Source organism: Mauremys mutica, chromosome 2 (genome assembly GCF_020497125.1).
Source record: "Mauremys mutica isolate MM-2020 ecotype Southern chromosome 2, ASM2049712v1, whole genome shotgun sequence".
NCBI lineage: Eukaryota > Metazoa > Chordata > Testudines > Geoemydidae > Mauremys > Mauremys mutica.
Genome location: NC_059073.1, coordinates 210,808,319 through 210,831,534, shown reverse-complemented (window position 1 = coordinate 210,831,534; position 23,216 = coordinate 210,808,319). Strand labels below are relative to the sequence as shown.

At 42.1% G+C, this 23,216-nt stretch overlaps 1 protein-coding gene across 1 annotated transcript in view; it reads right to left on the bottom strand.

The window, feature by feature from the left end:
• Positions 1-2,798: 2,798 nt before the first annotated feature.
• The window catches only part of GLB1 (galactosidase beta 1), a 95,682-nt gene continuing 75,264 nt past the window's right edge, over positions 2,799-23,216 (bottom strand). The window contains exons 14-16 of the mRNA XM_045004503.1: positions 22,914-23,045; positions 13,287-13,526; positions 2,799-5,744 (exon numbers count right to left, since the gene is read on the bottom strand). Coding sequence (XP_044860438.1) covers positions 5,484-5,744; positions 13,287-13,526; positions 22,914-23,045 — 633 coding nt within the window. The 3' untranslated portion in view covers positions 2,799-5,483. The remainder of the gene's footprint in view (positions 5,745-13,286; positions 13,527-22,913; positions 23,046-23,216) is intronic.

Here is a 23,216-nt window from a genome sequence, read left to right as displayed (position 1 = left end):
CTGACTGTTACTGATCACTTTCCCCTCCTTTAAGTGGTTCAGGATTGATTCCTTGAGGACCTGTTCCATGATTTTTCCAGGGACTGAGGTGAGACTGACTGGCCTGTAGTTCCCTGGATCTTCCTTCTTCCCTTTTTTAAAGATGGGCACTACATTAGCTTTTTTCCAGTCATCCGGGACCTCCCCCGATCGCCATGATTTTTCAAAGATAATGGCCAATGGCTCTGCAATCTCATCGGCCAACTCCTTTAGCACCCTCGGATGCAGCGCATCCGGCCCCATGGACTTGTGCTCGTCCAGCTTTCCTAAATAGTCCCGAACTACTTCTTTCCCCACAGAGAGCTGGTCACCTTCTCCCCATACCGTGCTGCAGAGTGCAGCTGTCTGAGAGCTGACCTTGTCTGTGAAGACAGAGACAAAAAAAGCATTGAGTACACTAGCTTTCTCCACATCCTCCGTCACTAGATTCCCTCCCTCATTCAGCAAGGGGCCCACACTTTCCTTGACTTTCTTCCTGATCTGAGAGATTTAACAGTATCTCCAGTGGCAACTGTTACAAGCGCTACGAGTTTGATTTTTTCACCGTTAACCTCCCAACATTTATGTCCCAGCACATATTTTCTTTCATGGCTGGGAATGATTTGCCATATGGCTGCCATATAGTTAAAGTGCTGAATAGCTATAAAAAATGTATTTAAAATGGAAGTGCAATTCTGTGAACACTCGTACCCACAAAACCCACAACCGGTGTAAACTCATTCTGTTCCATTCCGTAGGCTCAAAACGTGGCTCTGATGTATTAATAACACTTAACCATTTATTTAACTCAGAGTACGTGTTCCAAGATCTGTATAGACACAGGTACCATGAAAAACACCCAAACATTAAATACTCCAGGGGCCAACAGGTAAAACAGTCCCTAAACCATTGGATTTTGCATATGAAGGACTGCACATAACAAAGGGGTTAGCCACTTAATATGTTAACTTTAGGGGCTCTCTATCCAGCCCATCTTATCTGGAGCCTTCTGAACTTTGAAAGCAACAATGGCCAGAGTATCTGGAGGAAGGTAAATTGCTAGTGAAGGGAAAAAGACTGTTACAAAACCAGAACACTAAGGACTGAAGGACCTTTATTAGGAAAGGCATCACTCCGTTTCTGCTCTCTCTTCACATGCATCTCTGGGCAGGGACAGGAGCACAGAGCCATCGACTAGAAAAAAAGACAGTAACTGAAATCAGTAGCCATCACCACTAGGTGAGAGGGCATATAGTTGCATTTCTCCTGAGTTAGCCAATCCAGACATAGCGACCATTTCTGGACCTCTGCAGCCCAATCTGATTGTCATGGTTTGCTTTAGACCAATCTTATCAATGCAGCTATTAATCAAAAATGTTCCTGGAGCACCTTATATTTAGATATACTAAATCTTGTTCCTTCCACACTACTCCAAGTGCCCTGTCACAGCTCTGATAGAGTTCCCCCAGCTGAACATTCACCAGGCTGATGTGCCTGGGTGTTCCTAAGCTTCCCTTCGACTGAGTAGGCTATAGCACTGCATCTTTTCTTGGTCTCTCTGGCATGATTCTGAGGACCAGGCTGTCTGTCATTTACCCCTTCAAAGAACCAGGACACTGCAACCCAGTTGCCTTAGGTCTCCAGGACCACTGCTGACCCCCAGATTCCCCAATAGTGTAAGCACACCATTTCCTAGAGTTGCAATCTTGTGGGTACTCTGCATTTACACTCCACCTCTTCCAGGACACATGGTAGTGGAAGCAGACAGACACATACGCTTTGTAAGGCTTCCAAAATCCACAATTGCTCTTTACTTTAGCTAGTACAAGAAATAGACAAACCTAGACAAAACAGTAGAGCTGTATGCATTTCCCGGTCTCAGTTTCCTCACCACTTGAGCATTCTTTGGTTTAAGGTCGGAGTCCTCTAAGGAATCCAGGATCCCTCCTCCTACACACACAGCTTCTTCTCTCAATCATGGAGCCCTTCTCTGCTGCAGTCAGGTTCCCTCTTCCTCAGATGGTCCTGCAGTTCAGGAGGACCCCTCTGCCATGAAAGCATGTCCCTCTGCTCCTGCCCAAGCTTCCTTGTCTCTGTGAGCCTCTCCGCCCAAGTTTCTTGGGGTACTTCTACACAGCAAAAGACTCCACCACTATAGCACGTCTCAGAGCCTGAGTCAACTGACTCCCCTCATCAGGTTTTTCAGCCCAGGCTCTAGCCCAAGCCTGAACAGCTACACTGCTATATTTAGCCCTGCAGCAGGAGCTCAAGACCACTGACCTTGGCTCTGAGACTTGCTGCAGTGGGGTTTCTTTGCTGTGTAGACGTACCCTTAATTTCTGGGGGTTTTTTTGTTTTTTTTTTTTGTTTTTTTAAGATCCAGCGTTAACACTGTCTTTGCTGTCCACTCTTTGTTCTGCTTGTGGGAAAATCCCACTGTTCCAAACCCTAGTCCCCACGCAGTGAGGTTGGAGAAAATTGGATTTACCTATGTGATCATCTCATCAAGGTTTAACAACTGTCCATTGCCCCTGATCCAGGAGATATGTGACACAGTCCAACACCATATGGCTGACCCCATATACACTGAGGGATTCAATGATAAAGCAATTTCATCAGATCAACTAGAATTCATAAACTGTGCAGATTACACAAGTCATCATGTCCTCATCTTCTTTCTGCTTTCTCTTTGCTCTCAGCATGCCTACAGTTGAGGGAAGACTCCTCTTTAAAGAAAGAGGCTTTACTCACTTTCGATAAATTCAAAGGAAGCAAGTTGATAGTTTATTAAAACATTTTAATGTCACTATCTCAACCCTTTGTTCTTTAAGGCTCCTCCTTTCATAGAGTTTGCAAGACTGAATTAACACCAAAGAGGGGCAGTAAGTAGAGACAGAGACTGCTATAGAAAACCAGCTTTCATTGACAGCAACAAGAAAAGATTCTGCATGGTTGCAAACAAAAATCAGGCACTTACATCATGATTAGTAATTAACTGGAACAGAATGGAAGACACCACCAAGTGATTTGTAATATGTTCCCAAAGTAAGAGCGAAAACTATTGGACGGAAAATCTTCATCTTCTATGGCATTTGACAACAGAAAACGGGAATCTTCCAGCCCATTTTAGAAAACATGATCACGTTTAAGGCCTATTTTAAAATTTCTCTTTAAAATTTGCATTCAGTAGTTGGTTTCATCGTGACAATGTGTCACATCACAGCTCCATGGATGTTCCACCTGGACAGCAATGACAAACTGATCTGATCTCACTTGCACTATTGTAAGTTAGAAGCAACTCCCTTAAAGTCAGTAGTGTTACACAGACATGAAACCAGCATAAATGATACCAGAAACAGGCCCATAGGTTGTGCACGCCCTGGAAAACTAAACCTATTTTTACTGACCAGTTTGCACTGGTTTAAGCATAAACAGTTTATTGAGTTCACACTAGCCATGCTTACTTGTGTTCTGAACCATTGCAGTTTTGCTTCATGCCCACTAAAACCACTTTAAAATGTTCTGTCTAAACGTTTTTTGGAAAGAAAATGCCTTTTTGACTATGTGGATTTTTTCCCCCTGCTTTTGTCAACATTTTCAGGTTTATGTAAAAAACAAACAAACAAACAAAAAAACCCAAACAAACCACAGTTTGGGGGTTTACAAAGAAATGTTAATTTTGTTTTTGTCAATTTTTCTCACAAGAAAAACGTCATAATTTGCTAACGAGCTCCTAATGTCCACTGTACCGGAGTTAAGTAGCCTCTTTAAAAGCAGGCGTCGCTACCTCAGGGATTGGGAAGGTCATGTGGCTGGGGGGAAGGAAGTGGGTCAGGTGACCACCTAGAACTGCATAAGAAACAATCTGGGGTTGACAGTATGGGGACAGTCCTGGGTAGAGACAGGAGCAGGAAAAGGCTGTCTAGAGGCTGAAGCCGAGCTAGAAAAAACGGCAAAAAGCTGACTGACAAACCAGCTGAGACCTCCAGAGACCAGGCTTTGGGAGAGAACCTGGGAGGGGGGTCACCAACCCTAGTGGGCCAAGGAGGAGACCTAGAAAGAGAGAGACAGTGACAGAAAATCCAGGAAAGGACAGTAGGAAAGATGTAGAGAGACAGGCCCCGGGAGATGAAGCAAGGCGTGCAAATGGACTTTCTCTACTTGTTGTACAGTCACCTAACTAGAACTCAGAGTAGAGAGAACACCTGGATTCTCCTATGGCACCATCTGGAGGTGGCGTGGAAATTCCTCTTCAACTCCGCAGTGCCTCCAGGAGGACGGCAAGTGGATATCCCTGTGGAAGGGATTACCAGGTCCAGAGAGGGGACTACTGAGCACCAGCGAGCCCCAACTTTTGTGATTTTATCACAACTCTTGTGTTATTGGGTATTTTTCTAAGAGCCTCCGCTCCTGGAGACTATTACATGAGGCTCAGGTTTCATTAAAATGTATCTAGCTCCCATGGTTGCAGAGAAAAATTTGAGAACATGACTTAAGTGTACCTCAAAGACTCAAATACCAGGAGCCAAAATGAGAAAAAAAAGTTGTTTTTTCTTAAAGTCTCATGATTACACCAATATCATGATTTTTGAATGCTAAAGTCAGGCAAGATTGTAACTGGTTCAAAGACTCCGTTTGCAGATTTGTTTTGTTAATTCCAAAAGGAGTGGACTTTGTTACTTAGCCAAACGACTAAATCATGCCAGTGCTGGGAGCTGGAGGGGAGTCAGTGAGTTAGCCCAAGGAGAAACTGAGGCAGACCTGTGACCAGAAGCCACTCGCTAACATCCACATCAGTGCTGTTTCACCATTTCACTTGCAATGCACTCTAGGTACCTACCCCACAATTCCTGTCACAGGTCCCAGAAGCAGCAGATTCTGGGAGAATTCTAAAGGTCACTGGGAAGGTTTGGAGGGAGGGGGGGGGGTAGAGGACTGACCATGCTGGTAGTAAGCTACTGCAGACTGAAACAGTAGCCACACTAGCCAGGTATTTAAGCCTGGAGGAAAACAAGTCAAATCTAAATGGTACTTGGAATACACAAACCCTTTGGATACTTGTTTGTGGACATTAAATGTTTATAAGCGTGGGAGTGGGGCCACTCAGTTCTTAGCAAGGTAAATTTCTCTAGGTTCACAAGAGTTGGTAAAATGACTAGTTTAAAATGCAGCCACAGTTCCCAAAGCTATCTGTTTACTAAGACTTTGATGTTAAATATTATCTTCCATCTAAGTCAAGTCTCATGCACAACAACTTACTCTAAGGCTTGAATGTTCACTTTTAAAGGAGACCCTGTATTTAGTATCTCCTGTTAGAAAACAGCTATGCTTTCAGTGCTTGAAAAAATTTCCATAGTTAAACATACTTATTGATTTTTAATACTGATTTTCCCCACGAAGAATGTAGGATTTGAGGGTGTGGGGTAGAAAAACAGGAGAAGGTAAGGGGACACATTCCTAAATAATCACAGAGGGTCCAGCCATAAATCTTTAGTGAACAGCTTCCGGGTGTTGCTTTCATACTGCAGTGTTGCATTGATATCAGGTTTGTCTACAAATTCTATGGCACATTTCTGAATGCCACACGGAGACTGCTCCAGCTCCAACACTGTGATATTGTTCGGTGACGATGAAACGAGGATGTTGCTTGGAACAAATAGGGTCACTTGAGGACCACGGACTGGCCAGTAACGACCGAGGTTAAAACCATTGATCCAAATTTGTCCCTGCCAAAAGAGAAACAAAAAAAAAAATTAAGTCAAATAAAAATTATTAAATTCATATCTTATTTAATCTCTACCATCCTGAGGTCAGGAATTGAGCCTTCATGTTTCATACAATGAAACACTATATTTTCACACTATATTTTGATCAGGCTAAAATAAGCTGGGATTTAAATCCTGATCAAAACACACTTTAAAAACAGGCAAAACAATCGTAGTTCTTTGATTAATTAAAAACAGTGTCAACATTTTAAAATGAGATGTTCAAAGAAAATATACCTGTACTAAAAAATGAAGACTTGCACACCAAGAAAATAAATTAGCAGTATCCATAAAACACCAAGGAGACAGAGAACTACTGTGTCCCAGACTAGTCAATACTACTTGGGAAGCTTGAAAAAGTGACTCTTGGCAAGTTTAACTGGAGACATTTGGGAGCAACAGAATTTCTGGATGTTGAGTTTGTGTCTCACCTGAAGCCATTTTCTGCAGAGCTCTGTGAAGCTTAGTATTTTAGTTTTCAGGAGCTTCTGGCAAACCTTCCTTTGGTTTTATTTCAAGAGGAAGCTACATAATGTCCACCCCTCTCCCAGCCCTGAATTTTGCTTTAAGTTTCAGGTTAAAACAAACCTGAAAACAAAATTATATTTGCTTAAAGGTAACTGGTAAAGGGGAGGGGGTGGACTTGTTGAAAAAGTGCACTGAACAAACGTCAGAGTTTTTGTGCAAAAAAAGTAATTTATTTGCAGCTTGTTTTGGATATCAGAAATTCAGACGTTTCCGACTCTCAAAGTCTCTATGGCAACAGGAGAACTTGATAAGTAACATCACGAAAGAGAAACCTGAGCAACTGAGAAAAAAAAGGGACAGTCTAACTAGACTGTTAAACTCTGTTTTCGGTGGGTTGTTGTTGTTGTTTGGTTAAAGTCAGGTTCTAGTGACCACCAAGACTTAGGAGAAAAAAATAATACTCTTGTTAAAGTTGCAAGACCCAGACCACGTCTGGTAATGCGAGATCTCACACATAGCATCTGAGACATCCAAGAAGCACTCTTGCAAAAAGAGGGATGACTTGACATTGTTGGTGTTTGTAACGTAAAAAAACAAGCTTAAGAAAGCCTTTCAAAAACTTGCATCTTTTAAACGCATCATAAAGCAGCAAAAAATTCCCCCAAGCTCACATTATTTTTAGAAAAATCATCTTAGTCATCTTTAAAACTGTGACAGTTCATACCATTTCAGTGGAATTGTAAACGGACCCACATTCACTCAAAACTGAACCTCAGTTCATGAACATTTTGACTGAACTGGGCTGTTTTGAGTTCATAACAAAAAGGAAAGTTCCACGTGTTTTTGAGGTTTAACATGCCACACAACTCCAATCTCTCACGAACGCCCTTTCTGTGTTAGTCAGCTACAGGCTCAGAACACTGGGACTTCAATGGATGAGAATTCAACAGGAGCAGGTGAATTAAAGCATCAATTTTTCCCCATATAAAATATCCTTAGCAGTTTAAGACTAGGGGAAAAAACTATGAGATGCATGACACAAAGGCAGAATGATGACTAAATAAAAGGGTTTCTATAAGGCACTGGGAAGGTAGGACTTTAACAGCATCGTTGTGGCTTCCGAAAAACTTAGGGTATGTCAAATTGCAATTAAAAATGAAAGGTTAGGAAAATGTAGCAAAGTCTCCCAAACATAGATCATTAGTAGAGTATTAAAAAGAAAATGGTTATATTGCAGTTGTTTCTGTAAATTTATTTCAAATCTTTATAAATCAATTTATATCAAATTCATAATTTTTCTCAGAGATGGTAAATTCACAAATGAAGGCGAGTTCAACTTTCCATTTGCCTCTGTGGCCCAAGATCCTATCTTGCTCTGTTCTGCCAAGGTGTTGTTAAACTTCAACCCCAAACTTTTTTTTAATCAAATTAATCTCATTCTGTGGCTTGTTTTTGCGGTACGTAGGGGAAAAGAAAATATTCTGCCTCAGTGCTTTGCTTCTGTGTTCTTTTAGGGTGAAAAATGGCATTAGAATTGCTGTAAGTTACTATCCCACACACACGATGAATTCATTACAGTAATGTAAAATATGCTCTAGCTCATTGAGAACTTGTGGGTTGGTGCAGGAGTTAGTGGGGGAAATTCTAAGACCTTTACAGAAGGTCAGATGAAATGATCATAATGGTCCCTTCTGGTCTTTAAGTCTGACAGTTTACTTCATACAATTTCTTGGAAAACATGAGCTCAAAGGTTAATTTGCAAGAAGCTGTTCGTAAGTTTACAGGTCACGTATGCAGCATGGTTATGAAATCATATGTCCATATATGCCCCCAAATCTACTAATTTATAACATCCATATAGACTAAACAACATGTTATACAAAATAAAAACAGAAGAACCAGCGATTAGAAACAGAAAACTTCCTTTATATGAATAGATATTGAACTAGAAACTTCTGCTGAGTTGTGAATAACTATCTCAACTGTGAAAACCCTTTTTAAATCATACCATTAAGTTCTGCAACAGACAGGAGTCTCTAAACCACTGTGGTTTTTTTTAAAAAAAGGTACAGCACACTATATGTTGATATGCTACAACACAGCAACAACTTAACTTTGCACTCAGTCAATTAAAGTCTATGCAATTTTTTAGGAGTAAATTCAATACCACTGACAGGTGCTAGATTGACAGTCTTAGACTTTTTTAAAACTTTATCTTTGTTGTTTTTATATAAAATATTAAAACATAATGAAACAAAACATATATAAATATAAGCACAAGATAGAAATAGCATATAAAGAACAAAATACAACATTCATTATTTCTAAAATCTGGAAAAAAAAACAAAAAACAAAACAACCTGTAGAGATCATGCAGGGCATCAATTATTCAAGTGACTAAATAGATAAATAAGTGAGAACATAACCTATGAGTATTGCGGACTAATATATAATAAACTGCAAAAAATATGCAATAGTTTCATGAGTAACCAGACATCCTCATATTTTTTCCAAGAATTTCTATTAGAATCATTTTTTCCATTAATGCAGTAATAGAGAACTCACTAAGCCAGTCTGTGTATGATTGAGGAATTGCAGAGCACCATTTCCTCAAAATAACTCTTTTGGCCACTAATATAGTTACTGAAATCCATTTCTTAATGTTAGTCTTACACATTTAAAAAAACCCACAAATGTTCAAGAGTACTGTATGAAAGAAAAACCCTCCAGTGTAATGTCGACTGACCATGCACAGTACGCTGAGATAGCGCAGAGTTGCAACTATCACTCATTTGGAGGGAGGTACTTTTATTTTGTCTTATTTTCATAGCGATTTTAAAATCTCACTCATGATGAACAATTGCTACTTGTTTTCAATGAAGTTTTAAAATGTTACTCATTCAAACTAAGATTGCCCAATAATGGCTATGAAGTATGCAACAATTTCATAGCAGAAAACTATTTTCAATTTCTACCAATACTGTATTATTTTGAAGGCTCCTGTGGAATTGATAAAAATGTCAGAAAAACCCTTACGTCCTTCATGAACACATACATGGTTATGCATATATAGTGTACCATGACACTGTATAGGGTGGGTGTGTGGAATCTTTGGCCATGATACTAATTCCACTGAATTTGCAGGAATCTCTCAAATCACATTAATGTCATTCATGGCAAATACAGAAAGGTTGTGGAAACTACCTAAGAAGCATTAGGTGTTGGCACTTTTAAATGGCTCTGTTCCAAACAAAAACCCTGGATCTAAGTTCATCCAAAATTTGAGAGTTAGTAGGTTTTGGAATCCAAATCAGAATTTAGCAATTGGTCTGTGTTTCAATTTGTGGGTTAACAAAAGATCTGGAACCTGTGAATGGCCTGAACTTTGAAGACTGAAAAATCAAGATCCACATTTTCTTTTATAAAGACACATCATTGTGGTCATTCTGCTTCCTTCTTTGAAAACAAATATCACCCTACATGTTCTTCTCTAGGTGCGAGCGAGATTAGCTCCAAATCAGCAATCAGCAACTCGTGTACCTGCATCTGTGCAAACCCCAAGTGTTGCCACGGAAAGCCATGACTTGCACCAGTTGCCTGTGTAAACCTCAATTTATGCAAACCACTGCTTTTCTTGATTACAATTGGGGCTTGTGCTGGTGCAGCTACACAGGTTGCTATGGCTGAATCCCAAGATAGCTCGGGCTTATCCAGTTCAGCATTAGGCATTTCCACTGCTCCAGTTTCCCCTCTCAGTTTCCCACAGGCTTGTAGGTTGCTGCAGTGCTCGCATGCAGGAGTCTTTTCTGCACTGCAGCACTGCGGTGACTTAGCTCTCTGGCTAAGTCAGAGTTCACCACTTCCGGAGCATCAAAAATAAAGTCCAGTGGCAACACACAGTCTTCTGCCCTACACTCTTCCAGGTCACAGCAGTTCCCTCCGAGGGTCTTAGGCAATCTTCAGCCCTTCCACCAGCTCAGCTTCCTGCCTCTAATTAATCTTCCCACATCCACAGTAACAGCATAGAAGGGGGCCAATGCCCACAGTCTACTACAGGTTCCATATTATAATTGGGCTATTTGTCCTTAGTCACTCAAGCTCTAGCCTTGTCCTTCAGTTTTCCCCAGGCCATACTCCTCCATAAGCCTTCCTCCAGCTTCCCCTGTATATAAACCCCCTTCCCAGGGTGTCTCAGCTGAGTCTTCTCCCAGCAGCCTTCTGCTCCCAGCAGCCTCACTCCCCAGGCCCTCTGCCTGGGAAGTAGGATGAACCTTCACCCTGCACATGCTTTCTCCCCACCTCCACTCTCAAAGTGGGCTATTGGCGCTCCTTATGTACTTTGGATGGTCACTTGACTGCCATCCCGAGGGCTCATTCCCCTCAGCTAGGGAGAAATTCTGGGCTTGTCTACACACAAAATTGTACTGCTTTAATTATACCAATATAGGTAAAGTGGCACAGAGCCTCGCAACCTGACCCAAGCCCAACAGGACCCAACTACAAGTGTGGGGTTTGGGTTGGGCTGGAAACCAGCTCCCACTCTCAGGCTCGGGTCAGCACTGATCACTTCCCCCTGCCTGTGGGATTGGCACGGTGGCAGCTGCATGCCCTGCTCCTGCCAACCACTGCCACCTCACTGCTCTGTGTGCTGCCAGGTAAGAGGCGCTGCAACTCCTCGTCACCCTCACTCCGGAGCACACGCCACATAGCCAGGTGGCAGCTGGCAGGAGCAGGCCACGCAGCTGCTCCTGTGCCAGCCCTAAGGGCAGGAGGTGGCTGGCACCAGGATGACCCCAAGCCCACATGCACAGGTTCGGAGAGGGATGGAGTGAGTGTTGGGTTGGGTTGGGGCTTTTGGATCAGGTTTGGCTTGGCTGTGCTTGGGTCGGGTACAAGTCCGGGTCAGGCTTGAAAATTAGGCCTGGGCAGACCTCTAAGGTGGTACAACCACTCTAGCGTGGATGCAGCTATAGTGGTATAAAGTACCAGTATAGCTTATTCCCATAAGGGAAGGGGTATCAGCTGTATTGGTATAAGGCATCTTTATACAGCTACAGCTGCATCCATATTAGGGAGTTGGGTCGATGTAGCTACTTCGATAGTCTAAATATCACATCCAACAAATCAGTACAAAACAACCCAACTGTTCAGGCCAGGAAGGGCCAACCCTTGGAGCTAGCACACTGGGCCATTCATGTATCCTGGGATCACTGAACTGCTGTTCCCAGGTACAGACAAAGCTGGACTATCTGAAGAGTCCATTTTTAAAGTGAGGAGCCTGCTCGGTCAGGGAGGAAGACATAAAATTGAACTGGGGGTGAGGGGGAGAGAAATAATTGTTGGGGGAGGATGCTAAACCAATCCAAGTGATTTCCTTGAGAGGATCGATAACTGCTGCATGGCACCAGCTCATATGCAGTTTCAGCTAGATGGGGATTTAAAATGGAGTTCTAAATCCACATAGAAATTGGGGCTTGTAATCACCACAGAAAGGGCCCAGCTATGCTATGGGTGCAATTTCAATAAGCACTTAGCATTGACCTCTCGCACCCCCTGAAGTCAATGTAAATTCCACTATGGGCTTCAATGGAAGCAGAGAAGCCAACAGTGAGAGCTGTTGGAAATCCCACCCACTCAGGTTTAACCATGCCAATTTATTTATTTAGCCTTTGTGCGCTCGCCTTGCCAAGCATTAGCATTCTTAGTGGCCAAGTGCAGCTCTCGGAGCCCACCGCTGAATTTGGTTAGCGGCTACTCCTCGACAATGGGTATCATTGTTCAACCTGCACTGCAACTTGGACTGTCTCGAAGACCCCAATGGAGCTGGTTGGTTGCACAGAGGTCTTGCCCAGTCCAGAATCAGTTAAGAAGGGCCTGGCGACATGGCCAGGTTAAAGCTGGGTGGGCAAGCAGTAGGGTCTGTGACGAGGAACTGATTGGTGGCTGATGTTAAGCACCAGTCTTCCCACCACAGGGACTTCACTGTCACATCCTGGTGTGGCAGCCTCAATCACAGTGAGTGCTGTGATGAATGATGTGCAGCTGGTGGGCTACAGAGGTCACTGAACAAGGGAAAGCTTGGATCGGCACGTATCTTATCAAGCAGCTTGCTAGCTGCAATCGCTAACCTGATGCAAGGGGGAGCAATGTGACTCAGAACTGGAAGCCATGCCAATGTCCAGTTGTGAGACACGATTAGGGATTTTTGCGTTCCAACGGGATTTTTTTTGTGGGTCGTGAGGGTGGGGCAACAGGTTTTAGAATCATTTAGGCAACCGTGTTACAAGTTAGGTCATGACTGTTCCTGTTGGGATCCTTCCTCCGAGATAGCAAGTCTCATCTTCTGACTCTGTCAGAATTGTGTGCTTTGTTAATGAGCAATTTTAATTTTTTTTTAAAAAGCTAAAATCTCCATACAAAGACACTGGCTAATTTTCTCCGCTCCTCAGCATGAAAAGTTTTTCTAGCACCACTTCAGCAATTATGTCCTTTGTTACTTCTGCTCAGCCAGCTTGACTCCACTCTTGCCCAAGAGGCCAACTTCCAGTATCTCACTTTCTTCCGAACAAGCAGCCTTTAAAACTCCTGTATTCACTTCCCTTCTCCAGAGGGCAGCTCTCTCTCCATCCCCCCAAGACCAAAACCAAATGCCGTATTCTAAATAGGCTTGACCACACATATCTTTGTGTCCTATTCACTATCTATAATAGCTGCATACTTACGTGGCACATCATTTGCCTAGCCGACGTCACTGAATGACTACTTAATATGAGTTTCCCTCATCTTAGTTTGCTATCTCCAGATTTATTCAAGATTTAGTTAAAATGTATGATCCACAGCCTAATCACTTATAAGATCTCAACAGCTCTGAATATCATCTGATATGTGTGTGAGACCCTTCAAAACTACCACACCGTTGTTACCTAGTCCTCCACCCCTCTTAGCGGGCTGTTCTTGACCTTTAATAGCAATTTTAAGGTGACTTTAGAGTCAGATTCAGGTTTTTTGGTAAACACCTTAGAAAAAGAAACCTACCTTTGTCCAGCCAGGAAACTTGATATAGGTGTCTTGGGGTAAATCAGGGATTCCACTGGGAATAGATAATCTGCCAGTGTAAAAAGCAGGAGCTGCATATCTTGAGGGATTGCCACCAGATGTTTTTGATTCACCTCCTCTGCTGTTTAGGCCATGGCCCACCACACTGTCTATGTCTAGTGGGTAGATCTCCCAGTCAATGAGTGTAACTTGGCCAAGAGATAAATTTGACACTAGACCCTGCAAAGAAATTAAAGGTGTTAACAAAATCAATCATCTCATCTCATTACAGTTATTTATCTCCAACTGTCCTGAGTACAGAACAGTTAAGAGAAACCAAAACTTGGCTGAACTACAGTAGTCACCAGTTTTGCCAACCTCAAGTGTTCAAAACATGTGTCAGATCCCCCCAAATTAAGATCAGCTTAAAAAAAGCAAAAACCAAACCAAAAAAAATGCTCACTTTTATTTGCTTTCTGGGTTTTGAGCCTTTAGGGTACATTTGAGTCACATTTTCAAGCTCTTCTCTGCAACCATGGAGGCTAGAAAATTTAGTGTTAAAATCAAGCTGCAATTTTCACAATCATGAGATTCCAGGAACGGGCGCATTATGGAAATCACAAGAGTTAGCAACACTGTACATAGTAGTAGAGACAGCATTATTTCCTTCCTACAGAACTACTGGAGCTCATACGCAGCATCACAAAGTCAGGGCTTCAAGGCTCACCCTGAGCCACCAAAGTACTTACGCATGTGCTTAACTTTCAGTATAGTAGTCCGTGTTACCTCAATGAGACTAATGTGCTTAATGTGAAGAATGTTATTAAGTATCATGCTGAAGTGGGACCTAAGTGAGGACATATTTCATACACCAGAGGCAGATTCAGAGGCTTGCTTACAGAAATCAAATCCTCCCCTACCCACAAAAGTTGTTACAATAGTTTCTATTACAGTATTTTACACTTAGGTCACACCAATAAAACCTTCCCATGCAAACACAGTATCAGGGTTGAATTTAAATGGATATAGTGAGACCAGTATAACTCCTAACGTAGACACATTTATTCCAGCATAAGAATGGTCTTTCAGCATAGTTGAAACCCCTTCCCAAGCAACATAAACTAAACTGAAAAAAAGCCTCTCTTACACCAGAATAAGAGTGTCCACACAGCGGATTATACTGGTAAAGCTTTCCCATGTAGACAGGCCCTTACTCTAATAGACAGTCTGAATTCATGTCATAAGTATATCTTTGGCCAGGTTTTCTGAACTTGCTTCCCTATATCCATGTTTAGGTACTTAGATAAGGAGTAGTCTGACTTTCAAATGGTGCTAAGAACCCACAGCTCCGAATGGACACTTTGTCTTTTGTTTTTATCAGCACCTTTCTAACATTCATTAAAATAGCGAAGCGAGTTTTCCAGGTAACATACAGCAAAAGATATAGGAAGCACCTACAACCACACTAGATCTGCTTCCTTCCTTTGTTTCCTTCAGCAACAAGACACAGATCAGCAAATGCAAAACAACAGATATTTTGAACTACTTCCCCAAAATCTAGATACTTAATTCCATTTCACATTGTTAAACCTTCACCAAAAAAGGAAACACAAAAGCTACCTTATTTGCTTTAAAAACATGAGCCTTTCTGCAAGGCTGTGGCACAACTCCCTCAAGTTTAGCTTTGAGGACAAAGGTACTTTAAAAAAAGACTAGACAGTTAATTTCTCTTAGTTTCCCCAACTGATATTGTATAATTGCCCCTAACCCCTTGCTTACCACAGCAGAGAGAGTCTCCCTTCTGCAAGAAACAGGATTACACATTTTCCACAGATATCTGGAAAATCCTAATCTCTTCTCTATGCAAGGATCTCACTTCTCTGCAGCCTCTGGTGCACACACGGGTTTCTTTTCATACCATACATGTCTACTGAACCTGATTTCATTCCTAATATTTAAATGCTGAATCCCAGATTTTCGTTAAAAGCTCAACTCAACCATAATCTATGGAAGCACAACTGGCTCCTCCATAATTCATTTTCTAAACTCATTTTGTTATCTTAATCTAGTTCCCAGTAAAAAGGGGTACACATCCCCCAGACTACAGCACACTTCTTATCCTTCTTGGCAGTCATGGGCTAAGTGACTCTCACACCCATCAGATAAAGGGTGACGCATACTGGCAGGGTAGCACAGATGGAATTGGCTCTACTGTTGCCCATGCAACACCTGTTCAGTAGATAAAGAAAGGACTTCAGTCTGCAGGACTTAGTCCACCAGCTTCCACAAGCAACACACACACACTTTGCCCAGGCTAGGATTTAAAGGTGTATTGTTAGCTCAATCTAACTAGCAACTTCTAAAACTCAAGACAGGACAAGTAAAATTGTACTTTGGCATGCGCTAAGCTGGTGAAAGCCTGGCACTGAGGTACTGCTTCCTTTCTCCTAATTAGAGTTTTACAAAGATTAGTGAGATTGGACTAGCTAACAGACTCCAGCACTACACCCCTAAACCACACAAATTTCCAAAACGTATCTTAGAACCGTAAGCACTTTAGGTAACTAGACTCCTTTAGAGGGCTCTTGAAACCAGAGTGGCTGAACTGGAGGAGCTAAAGGAGACAAAGAGGTACATTCACGAGACTTTCCAGGACACAGTGGAGTGGTCCCACCCACAGTGTGACATTCTCTGTGCTGTTGAGGACGATGAAAGTCTTGAGGAAGAACAATATCAAGCTGGAGTGGAGGGAAATTATCCTATAGTTAGGACACTCCTTCCATATGACGTCATGGTATCCTCTCGTACTAAGGATAACCCTTCGGTGGAGGGGACTCCTGTTCCTAGGAACAGAGAGGTAATAGTAAAAGGGGATTCAATTATCAGAAATATAGATAGTTGGGTATGTGATGACTGGGAGAATTGGTTGCTGGATGCAAAGGTTGCAGATCTCTCAAGACATCTAGACAGACTTATCTGCCGTGCTGGGGAAGAGCTGGTGGCTGTGGTACATGTAGGTACCAATGACATCCAGAAAGCTAGGAAAGAGGTCCTGAAAGGCAAATTTAGGCTGTTAGGTAAGAGATTAAAGTCCAGGACCTCCATGGTAGCAGTCTCTGAAATGCTTCTAGTTCGACATGCAGGCCCAGTTAGCCAGGCAGAAATGCAGGATCTCAATATGTGAATGAGATGATAGTGTTCAGAGCAGGGATTTAGATTTATTAGGAACTGGGGAACCTTTTGGGAAAGGAAGAGCTTGTACAGGAAGGATGGGCTCCACCTAAATCAAAATGGAACCAGATTGCTGGCATGTACAATTTAAAGGTCACAGAGGAGTTTTTAAACTAAGAGGTGGGGGAAAGCCAACAGTTCGGACAGAGACATCCTTTAGGGGAGGATCTATTAACAGGGATTCTCTATGTCCTAGTAAAGAGGAGAGGATAGAAGTTGATAAAGAACAAGTAGAAGATGAAGAGAAACAGTCAAACAAAAAGGAGTTCTATTCAATTGCACCATAGGAAGGCAAACAACTAAATACAGATACATTTTATAAGTGCTTGTATACAAATACTATAAGTCTAAATACTAAGATGTGTGAACTTGAGAGCCTGGTATTAAAGGAGGATATTGACATAATAGGCATCACAGAAATATGGTGGAACGATGATAATCAATGGGACGTGGTAATACCAGGCACACATTATATAGGAATGATGGAGTAGGTCATGCCGGTGGGGGAGTGGCACTATAAGTGAAAGAAATCACAGAGTCAAATACTGTAAAAATCTTAAATGAATCAAACAGTACCACAGAATCTCTGTGATAGCTAGTCCATGCTTGAATAATAAGAGTAAAGCAGTATAAATATACTATCGACTACTTGGCCAGGATGGTGACAGTGATTGTGAAATACTCAGACAGATTAGAGAGGCTATAACAATAGGAATCACAGTAGTATAGGGGGATTTCAGCTATCCCCATATTGACTGGGTAACATGTCACCTCAGGACAAGATGCAGAAATCAAATTTCTAGACACCATAAATGATTGCTTCTTGGAGCAGCTAGTCTTGGAACCCACAAGAGGAGATACTGTGCTTCACTTAGGACTAAATCAAACACTGTATCTGGTCCAAGAGGTGAATATAGCTGAACCGCTCAGTAATAGCGGCCATAATGTAATTAAATTTAATGTCCTTGTAGGGAGCAAAATACTGCAGAAACTCACCACAGTACCTTTTAACTTCAGAAAGGGGAACTACACAAAAATGAGGAAGCTAGTTAAGTGGAAATTAAAAGGAACGGTCACAAAAATGAAATGCCTACAAGCTGCATGGAAACTTTTTAAAAACACCATCATAGCTATATGTATACCCCAAATTAAAAAACAACAACAGCAAGATGACCAAAAAAATGCCACCATGGCTAAATAACAGCGCAAAAGAAGCAGTTAAAGACAAAAAGACGTCCTTTAAAAGTTGGAAGACAAATCCTACTGAAGAAAATAGAAAGGAGCATAAACTCTGGCAAGTCAAGTGTAAAAGCATAATTACACAGGCCAAAAAAGAATTTGAAGAGCAACTAGCAAAAGACACAAAAATTAACAACAATTTTTTTTAAGTACATCAGAAACAGGAAACCTCCCAATCAGTGGGGCCACTGGACAATTGAGGTGCTAAAGGAGCACACAAGGAGGATAAGGCCATTGAGGAGAAGCTAAATGAATTCTTTGCATCAGTCTTCACTGCAGAGGATGTGAAGGAGATTCCTACAACTGAGACCTTCTTTTTAGGTGACAAATCTGAGGAACTGTCCCAAATTGAGATGTCAACAGAAAAAGTTTTGGAACAAAATGATAAATTAAACAGTAGTAAGTCACCAGGACAAGATGGTATTCATCCAAGAGTTCAGAAGGAACTCAAATATGAAACTGCAGAACTCCTAACTGTGTTATGTAACCTCTTTCTTAAATCAGCCTCCGTACCATATGACTGGCAGATAACTAAAGTAATGCTGATTTTTTAAAAAGGCTCCAGAGGTGATCCTGGCAATTACAGGCAAGTAAGTTTTACTTGAGTATCAGGCAAATTGGTTGAAACTATAGTAAAGAATAAACTTATCAGACATGTAGATAATAATATATGGAGATATACCTATCTCATAGAACTGGAAGGGACCCTGAAAGGTCATTGAGTCCAGCCCCCTGCCTTCACTAGGAGGACCAAGTACTGATTTTGCCCCAAATCCTTAAGTAGCCCCCTCAAAGATTGAACTCACAACCCTGGATTTAGCAGGCCAATGCTCAAACCACTGAGCTATCCCTCCCCCCTTCTCATGAAGATGGTATGTCAGGGAAGAGTCAACACAGCTTTTGTAAAGGAAAATCGTGCCTCACCAATCTATTAGAATACTCTAAGGATGTCAACAATCTTGTGGACAAGGATGATCCTATTGATAAAGTGTACTTGGACTTTCAGAGAGCCTTTCACAAGGTCCCTCACCAAAGGCACTTAAGCAAAGGAAGCAATCATGGGATAAAAGGGAAGGTCCTCTCATGGTTCAGTAACTGGTTGAAAATAAGGAAACAAGGGGTAGGAATAAATGGTCAGTTTTCACAGTAGAGAAAGGTAAATAGCAGGATAGGGAGGGATAGCTCAGTGGTTTGAGCATTGGCCTACTAAACCCAGGGTTGTGAGTTCAATCCTTGAGGAGGCCACTTAGGGATCTGGGGCAAAAATTGGTCCTGCTAGTGAAGGCAAGGGGCTGGACTAGCTGACCTTTCAAGGTCCCTTCCAGTTCTAGGAGATTGGTATATCTCCTATTATTACCTATATTACCTTTTATCCCCCAAGAACCTGTACTGGGACCAGTATTGTTCAACATATTCATAATGATCTGGAAAAGGAGTAAATAGTGAAGTGGGAAAATCAGCAGATGATACAAAATGATGCAAGATAGGTAAGTCCATAGCTGACTGGGAAGAGTTACAAAGGGATCTCACACAATTGGGTGACTGGGCAACAAAATGGGAGGTGAAATTCAAAGTGGATAAATGCAAAGGAATGCACATTGGAAAACACAATCCCAACTACACATATAAAATGATGGGGTCTATATTAGCTGTTACCACTCAAGAAAGAGATCTGGGAGTTATTGTGGACAGTTGTCTGAAAACATCCACTCAATGTGCAGCGCCAGTCAAAAAAACTAACAGAATGTTAAGGACCAAGATAGATAAGACAAGACAGAAAATATCATAATGCCCACACCTTGAATACCACATGTAGTTCTGATCACCACATCTCAAAAAATGTATATTAGAATTGGGAAAAGTAAAGAGAAAGGCAACAGAAATGATAAGGGGTATGGAACAGCTTCCATACAAGGAGAGATTAATAAGACTGGGACTGTTCATCTTAGAAAAGAGACGGCTAAGGAGGGATATGCTAGAGGTCTATAAAATTATGACTAGTGTGGATAGAGTGAATATGGAAGTGTTATTTACTCTTTCCTGTAACACAAGAACCCAGGGTCACCCAATGAAATTAACAAGCAGCAGGTTTAAAACAAACATAAGGAAGTACTTCTTCACGCAATGCACAGTCAGCCTGTGCAACTCATTGCCAGGGGATGTTGTGAAGGTCAAAACTACAACTGGGTTTAGAAAAGAATTAGGCAAGTTCCTGGAAGATAGGTCTGTCAATAGCTGTTATCCAAACTATCAGGGATGCAACCTCATACTCTGACTGCCAGATATTGGGACTGGACCACTCAGTAATTGCCCTGTTCTGTTCATCTCCTCTAAAGCATTTGGCATTGGCTACTGTTGGAAGACAGGATACTGGGCTAGGTGATGACTGGTCTGACCCAGTATGGCCATTCTGATGTTCTTATGTTAAACCCAAATCTAGTTTAAATCCTTTTGCTCTGCATTATCACCATTACAAGTTCATTCTTTCACTGTGTATTTAATGTGACAGACCCAGACCAGTGGGGTACAGGAGTCTGGTAGAGGGCAAATATACTGGTCACTGGACGAGTAGTTTTCTGTTCCCTGAGTGACCACAGCAGGGGCTGCACTAGAGTAATCAAGAACCTGCTAGAACAAATTAAGACAGGTAGGATAATTAACACACCTGGAGCCAATTAAGAAACTGCTAGAATCAACTAGGACAGGCTAGCTAATCAGGGCACCTGAGTTTAAAAAGAAGCTCACTTCAGTTTGTGGCGTGCATGCGAGGAGCTGAGAGTGAGAAGACATATTGCTGGAAGACTGAGGAGTACAAGCATTATCAGGCACCAGGAGAAAGGTCCTGTGGCGAGGATAAAGAAGGTGTTGGGAGGAGGCCATGGGGAAGAAGCCCAGGGAATTGTTGCTATCGCACAGCTGTACCAGGAGGCACTCTAGATAACTGTAGTCCACAGGGCCCTGGGCTGGAACCCGGAGTAGAGGGCGGGCCCGGGTTCCCCCCAAACCTCCCAACTCCTGATCAGACCCAGGAGGAATTGACCTGGACTGTGGTTTCTACCAGAGGGGAAAGTCTCTGGGCTGTTTCCCAACCGACATGGTGAATCTGTGAAGCGAGCAAATCCGCCAATAAGCGCAGGACCCACCAAGGTAGAGGAGGAACTTTGTCACACTAGGTTATTATAATTTGCATCTCACCATCCTGGAAGACATCATCAAACTCTTAGTCAGGATTCCATAAAATATCCACTGCATAATATAACTGAAGACAGTGAGCAAAATCCGCTATATGCGGTACACTGACAAGTCTCAGATGTGCTTTGGATAAACACATTTAGAAAGCGGTCTACCAAAGCAAGTCAAGAAAGACATTTTATTTTTATTTATTTTCATGTATTTAAAAAATCTACTTCCTCCTTCTGCACACATGCCTTTGCTGAGTAACCACGTAATCTCATTGCTGTGGCACCTTCTCTTCTTCTAGCCTTTCTCTAGCGGTTTGCTTTTCCCTCACATCTAAATTGGGCTATAAGCCTTTGCCAAAATCTTAACAGCACTGTGAGGTGCTTAGCTTACCAGGGGGGCTGCAGAAAAGACAAGATCTTGATATAAATGGTCAGGATTCCCTGATGCCCAAGTAGGGCTACAGAAACCCCATTTTAATGGCCAGATGGTCAACTCCTGAAGCAGACTAGAGATGAAATTATTTTTCTTCCAAAAGTCATGCTCATACCAGCGAAGCATCACTAATCTGACTGCAATTGGTCCCAATCCTGCCAAACAGCCGTGCAAGCCTCCACACAATGCAGCTCTTCTAAAGCAGTGGTCTCCAAACTTTTTTGATCGCGCACCCCTATCAGTAAAAAATTTTTGAGCACGCACTCCCAATATATGTATATTTATTTATGTATAAATTATATACTTGAACTACTATACTAATATATTATGTACAAACATACAAAAAATAGAAATTAAAAAAAGGATGAGATAAAGATGAAAAACAATATTTTAAAAATAATTTTTATGTATTTGATTTATTAACAGTACAAAAAAACTTTTTGCTCTGACAAAAAATTATTATTAATATTTTTAGTGAGAATAATGTGATTGAATATGCATCATTATTTCTGACAATCTTGGTTTAACACTTTGTGATACAGTGATTCGAAGGTCTGGATTAGGGTTAGGGTGTGGGAGGGCACTCAGGGTGGGGGTGCGGGAGGAGGCTCAGGGCTGGGGCAGGCAGGAGGTGCAGAGCACTTACCTTGGGCAGCTCCTATTTGGTACAGGGGGTGGGCAGGTGGTTCTGCGCAGCGCGGCACCGCCCCCATGGCCACGATTTGGGGAGCTGCCCCCCACCCCACCCGGAATGCAGGGGCTTTAGGGGCTGCAGGGCCCTAGGCTAAGGGGGCCCCGGTCTGCAGCTCTAAAGACCCTTTTGGAATGCAGCCCTGCGAGCACAGGCTGGAGGACTCAGGAGGAGCAGGGGCAGCTGAAGTTTAAAGGTCAACACCAAGCTTGATACTCACCAAAATGCATATGATAGCACTTCTCCCACCCCGGTTCATGTTAATACAACGTTCGGACATTACTAATGATGAATTACATTCAGAAGTGTGCTTTAGATAAGCACCCAGGGGTTCTGAAGTTTATAACCAAGCCTTATCTCATCTGCTCAAACCTGGACTGGAAATTTGGCAAGATAAAGGATTTGCATGAGGTATCCTTCTTCCAGTGATGCTTAAAAGTGCAGCACTTGCAACTGAACCAGGACATGTATGGACAATCAAAAGTACTAATTTTATATAAAATCTGAATTTGAGCTTGAGTTCTAGATGACGTTTCAGCTGTTTTTAATTCATTTGAACTGGTTCATGCATCCTTAGATGATACATCAGAAGATTCAACACCTCGAGACCCCAAAGCCACCAAAAGTTAAAGGGTGTCCGTCTGCTTTTAATGCTACTTTGACCTCAATGAGAGCGGGACTCATAAGAAAAGTATTAGTTGTATTTTGAGTTAGGTAGAGTTGCACCAGCATACTCCCGAACCCTTTGCTCTTACTATTGCACTAAGATTTTCTTCTACCAATAGAAGAAAAGCTGATCTCTGGTGTGCTTTGACAAGTTCCATTGTATAATCATTAGTGACTAAGTTTACCTTAAAGTCATTGTTGTATCTACCATAGTTTACTCGACCCATGTTTTCTACCAACACATCCAGATTTGCTCCAGCCTTCCCGGTTATATTTATCATGTTTGATTTGCCTCTTTCAAGGACTCCCTGAGGAACCTGTAAGCATAACACCAAAAGGAGACAATAACATAAGGACAAAACAGAGGACAAAACTCAGGCTATTACACTGGATTACTCATTTCTGAGGCTTACTGGCTTGTATAGAGGAAAATATCCCCCTGCTGCCCTGCTCAAGTCAGCCCCCACAACTATAATTTAAATTGGTCA